The sequence below is a fragment of the Phyllobates terribilis genome, unplaced genomic scaffold (genome assembly GCF_046119375.1).
Source record: "Phyllobates terribilis strain yellow unplaced genomic scaffold, ASM4611937v1 Scaffold_8__6_contigs__length_399053987, whole genome shotgun sequence".
Classification (NCBI taxonomy): Eukaryota; Metazoa; Chordata; class Amphibia; order Anura; family Dendrobatidae; genus Phyllobates; species Phyllobates terribilis.
The window spans coordinates 109800718-109806717 of NW_027362768.1; the positions used below are offsets into that span (position 1 = coordinate 109800718).

A 6000-nucleotide genomic window follows, 5' to 3' on the forward strand; every position below is an offset into this window, starting at 1 on the left:
GGGCACACAGCCTAACAGAGGGAAAGAGGTTAACTTTAGATAATGACGGTAGGGTTGTGAGACAACTAGCACATCTAGCATAACTGGACTAGACCACCTTTGAAAGGGAATCTGTCAGTTTTTTGCTATTAAACTGGCCACAGTGTGTGATTAGTGATGCAGCGGCGGTATCTGAGCGGCAGGGACAGTCAGTGTGGTGGGCAGACAGAGCGCATTCGCACCACTCACAATGGTGACGTCACAAAGTCAGTGACTGGCAGCGGTTCTGGAGCATGTGCACACAGTAAATGAAGCTGGGGACGTACACCCAGATTCAGTGCACATGCCTGGGGAGCAGCTCGTCACTGTGCAAGTGTGGGATTACAGAGATTCCCGTGACATCGGGCCAGTACTGCAGATCGATCCACGTGAGTGGACTAGATGACGAGTGACTGAAAACAGAAGCCCACGGTAGAAAACAACTATACAAAATGATTTTTTTGGAATGAGTACTGCGCAGTTTTGCTTGAAAAACAACATGTTAGTGGTGCAATGTGAATCACTAACACTGGGGCCAGTTTAATAGCGAAAAACAATGTGAGGCTATGTGCACACGATCAGGATTTGCTTGCAGAAATTTCTGCAAGGTTCTGTACCTCTTGGCAGCAAAAAAGCTGTGGAATATCTGCAGTATTTGTGCCATTTTGCCATGCGTTTTTTCCAATGCATTGTATAGGGAAAACACACAGGCCAAAACGCACAAAGTGGACATGCTGCTTTTTCTGCACATGAAATTCAATCAGGAAAAATCCTGATCATGTGCACAGATGTTGCAAAAATGTCATAGGAAATCATGGGATAAGGTTTGCAATTTTTTTTTTTTGGGGGGGGGGGGGGCAATTCCACGTGGAATTGCCACATCAAAAACACACAGCCTGACTGGTTCCCTTTAATTTCCCATATTTACTGGAAATACACAATTACAACTGTGCACGGATGTGAAAAACTATTATTGGCTCGTGTCTTCTACAACATGCAGTCCAAAGTCTTTGTGGTTTTTATTAACTATTCAGCACGGTGATATCTGCCCATTTTTCTGTTTGGAGTACACCAAAAACTGGCCTTATTCACATGTCTGGGAAAAAAAAAAAAAAAAGTCCCCCCCCCCCCCCCAATCCCCCCCCTTCAGTCATTTATGGTCTGCAAGTCTACTTTATCAGTATGGCATTTTTCTTGAATATATTGAAGGGGATTTCCCATGAACAAAGTACATTTCATTAATATATCTTGAAATAATAATATTCACAATTGGAGATGAGAAAAAAACAAAACCCACACACGCAAAAGGGTATGCAGACATTACAGTCGGGGGGGGGGGGGGATTCTTTGTGTGAGGTAAAACATTTCCCTGCCTGTTTTTAAGTAATGTTTTACCTCAAAGAAAGAATCATCTGTGATCCTGTGCGGTCCTGTCTGTATACTCTTCTCCTTCCTCCCCTGCCCAGGAGCTGTGGTATGATCAGACCATGTCCCTGTACGGTCAGACACAGCCATTACACAGTACACAGCAGGGGCACATTTATAAGATTATCTCAGCACAGGAACATTTTATTTAAACACATCCAATTGTGGAACTTATTATTCTTCCAAGATCTATTGATTAAAATGTACTTTGTTCGTGGGAAAACCCCTTTTAGGCTATGTGCCCACGATGCAGAAATGCTCCGGATTTTTCCTGAGCATTTCTGCATCTCCATGTCAGAAAAAAAAAAAAAAACGCAAACGCATGCGGATTGTACATGTGTTTTCCTGCCAGGGACATGCGGATGTGAAGCGTTCTTCACATGCATTTCCGCATTTGGCTTGACAAGCGCTTTCCAAGCGATTTTAGCATCACTTGGAAAGTGCTTGGCAACTTGGTCACACTTTATAAATCCATGCAACCGGCATGGATTTATATAGTGTGACCGAGAGAATGTAAAAAAATAAATCTATATTTACCTCCCGATGGCCCGCGCTGTCTTGCTTCGCTCGATGCTGACAGCCGGCAGATCGCGGTACACTGAAGGACCTGCCGACGTCAGCGTCGCGTGACCCGTCACAAGACTGACGTCAGCACAGGTCCTTCAGTCCATCGCGATTTGCCGGCATGGGAGGACCAGCGCACCGGGGACCATCAGAAGGCAAGTATAACTTTTTTTTTTTTTTTTTTTTTAAACAGTTTTCTAAAGGTACCCAGGTCTGGATAAGAGTCTCCTCTTCTCTAGACCTGGGTACCATCCGCACATCTACATATGCAGTGATGAGGAATCCATGCGTTCCAATGCAAGTCAATGGCGGCAAAAACGCAGCACTTCCGCAAAATAATTGGTAGTGCTGCGTTTTTTTCCGCAATGATAATCCACAGCGGAAATTTCCGTAGCATGTGCACAGCACATGCGGATCATTGGGGAACATGGCAGACCTTCTACCATGCGTCTGAGCATTTCTGCCACTGCAGAAACACTTAAACGGATCGTGGGCCCACAGCCTAAAAGCACCTCTCCAGCAGTTTTCTTTTTTTATTGCAACACAAGAGTGATGCCACTAATCCAAGCTACCTGCCATAGTAATATACTTACCAGCTGCCATCATCTGTAGTTTGTGACCTGCTGGATTGGATCGCTCAGGTGTTTGCTGGGTGATCCAGAAGTCACAACTCACTGTCTTTAAGGGCCACAACAAATCATGCAGCCAGTGTCTGATACATGCTGCCTGTGGATTGCACAGCATGTGTCAGGTTTCTTTAAAAAAAAAGATAGATAAATTAACTATGTTTCCCGAAGGAATTACAAAGGAACGAGGCAGAGTTGTATTTCATGGGAAATAAAAGTAGTAAAAACTGTTAGGACACCTAACAGATCTTCCAAGGAGAAGCAGGTCTATGAATGTAATGCTAATCAGCAGAAAAGCAGCAAGTCACCCTGACAGGAGAAAACTAAATGTAAAGTGAAAGTGCTCCCTTCTCCACTGACCTCCCAGCACTTGATCTCAGCTGCTGGCTTAATGTATGCATCATTACCAGCACTCTGCGGATTTGTATGGGCAGACTAGGGTCTCTTCCCATGTCAGAAGTGCAATGAGAAAACCGGTAACGGCCCGGGCAGAGCAACCCCAGACTGCCAGCCAAAAGTCTGAAGCCACAAAATATGTGCAAGCCATAGCAAATGTAGCCTGTTAGAAATTCTTCGATGCCTGAAAATCCCCTAAGTGACTTTTGAAGACACAAAACCAGCAAATGCAATTGTTTACCGGTCACAAAAGCAGCAAAGCCAGTTATTCTCATCCAGCACACACTGCGAACCAGGCCTAGGACACATTGCAAGGTGACATGACGTGCATGCCCATACCACGTTATACGGATACTGCTGTGATCCGATAAACAAAGCCAATCAGCCAGGACAATGACTCCTACATGATCCAGACCCCTCACAGCCTGGTGACAGGTGCTCCCTGACAGATGGAGTCATCCATAGTCTACAGCAGGGGTCTCAAACACGCGGCCCGCGGGCCGCATGCGGCCCCTGAGGCTGCTTTATGCGGCCCGCAGGCACAGACCCCTTGATGATCCCGACCAGGTCCAGGAGGAGCCGCCGACAGCAGCGCTGCATTGCCGCACAGAGACTGTTTCCCAGCACTGCATTTCCAATGCCAGCCGCCGGCCAATCAGAGGCCAGCAGCTGATATCTGCGTGTCGGCGCAGCGAGTATGACGTCATTGCCATATGCAGATGTCAGCTGCTGGCCTCTGATTGGCCGGCGGCTGACATTGAAAATGCTGTGCTGGGAGACAGTCTCTGTGCGGCAATGCAGCGCTGCTGTCGGCGGCTCCTCCTGGACCAGGTCGGGATCGTCAAGGGGTCTGACTCTGTGGTGCCTGCGGGCCACATCTGCAGGAAGGACGCCGAGGGAACGGAGGACAGGTGAGAATCATCTTTTTTTTTTTTATGTGTGTGAAGAACAGCACAGGGAAAACATAGCCACAGGATGGGGACCTGGATGGGGCACATAGCCACAAGAGGGGACCTGGATGGGGCACATAGCCACAAGAGGGGACCTGGATGGGGTACATAGCCACAAGAGGGGACCTGGATGGGGCACATAGCCACAAGATGGGGACCTGGATGGAGCACATAGCCACAAGATGGGGACCTGGATGGGGTACATAGCCACAAGAGGGGACCTGGATGGGGTACATAGCCACAAGAGGGGACCTGGATGGAGCACATAGCCACAAGATGGGGACCTGGATGGGGCACATAGCCACAAGATGGGGACCTGGATGGGGCACATAGCCACAAGAGGGGACCTGGATGGGGCACATAGCCACAAGAGGGGACCTGGATGGGGCACAGAGCCACAAGAGGGGACCTGGATGGGGTACATAGCCACAGGATGGGGACCTGGATGGGGCACATAGCCACAAGATGGGGACCTGGATGAGGCACATAGCCACAGGATGGGGACCTGGATGGGGCACATTAGTACAAGATGGGGACTTGGATGGGGAACATTACTACAAGATGTTTGCCATTATTACTATATGATGCTAATTGTAAGACAATATTACTGAATGTGGCCAATTGGGGGAAACAAAATTGTAAAAATCAAAAAAATAAAAATAAAGCATGAAAAAATATTGGGCGCTAAAAATGCTGTTTTATATGTAAACTAAAGTAAACACAAAAAAGTGCACGTTTATTATCGCCACATCCATAACGACCCAAGCCATAAAAAAATAAACACGGAAAAAATGTTCAAAAGGTGTATACAAAAAAAATGGTATCACTAAAAATGTCACATTGAACAAAGAATGCGGCCCCCCAAATTCAAATTTTTTCCATGTGCGGCCCATATACCCAGCCGAGTTTGAGACCCCTGGTCTACAGGCACAAGTATGTGTGGGGCCTCATTCATCAGGATATACCCCTCTGCTGGCCAATCTCACCATGCCCCCAGTATAAGTTACTCTTCACCAGAAAGAGGGACATTTATTGTGTATGTGCAAGTTCAGTATCTCACTGTCCCAGTTTGTGTATCAGCACCAAAAACACAAGTTATGAGAACAGGAGGTGTGGATCACCTTTTGGCTTGAAATACAACAGCAGTCTTACCTAAAAAAAAAAAAAAAAGACACACACACACTTATGACACATGTCTATTTGTACTACAACTCCCAGCATGCCCTGTCAGGGTCCTCAGGTGAGGCGGCAGGACGCGCCGGGGATCACTCACCTCCTCGCTGGGGGTGACAGCACACTTCTTCTTCAGCCGCCCCCAGTTCATCAGGTTGCCCGTGTGCAGGTGCAGGGTGGTCGCACTGTCCAGCAGGGTCCTGGCTGCGCCGCTGTCGGTGCCCATGTTCCTGGCGTGTGCAGATACCGGTGTGAGCGTGTCCTCAGCCGCCGTGCACTGTGCGGAGCTCCGCCTGCGCTCTCTATGTAGTGCGACTGCTGCAGCACGATGACTCGGCAGCCGTCCAGCTCTGTGCGAGAAGTGCTGGGTAACCGTGACTCACCGCCGGCCCCGGCACCGCCGCTACATGTGCGCCGCACTGACTGCTACAAGCTGAGCGCGGCTGTCCTTGTACAACAGCGCCACCTGCCGCCCGGGAGTGCACAGTGCAGCAGTGACGCAGGAGCTGCTTATATAACGCTGTATACGGAGCACATGAGGTCTGGGCTCGTTATATCCTCATTATCATATGTCTGCAGCCCCGGACAGGGACACACACACCGTCATTATCAGTACGAGCCGGTGACAAGCTTTGTCAGGCCTCACACACCTTCTCAGTGTACAGGAGTCCATGACCTGCAGCTATCTGTACCTTTTTTGTGATGTTTTGTACATACATGGTCACCGCGTTTTCTGAATCCTGTAGAACAAAACCCGCCACACTCCAGATCATGCTGTCTACAGAGCGCCGCATATTTCCCTATAAACTTTCACCAGTTCCTCTACTGATCGACCAATACCGATACTG

The 6000-nt window shown here is 48.4% G+C and overlaps 1 protein-coding gene across 1 annotated transcript in view; it reads right to left on the reverse strand.

Annotated features, from left to right (window-relative positions):
• GCLM (glutamate-cysteine ligase modifier subunit) overlaps positions 1–5604 on the reverse strand; it is a 37078-nt gene extending 31474 nt beyond the window's left edge. Inside the window, exon 1 of the mRNA XM_073643220.1 lies at positions 5253–5604. Coding sequence (XP_073499321.1) covers positions 5253–5378 — 126 coding nt within the window. The 5' untranslated portion in view covers positions 5379–5604. The remainder of the gene's footprint in view (positions 1–5252) is intronic.
• Positions 5605–6000: the final 396 nt, after the last annotated feature.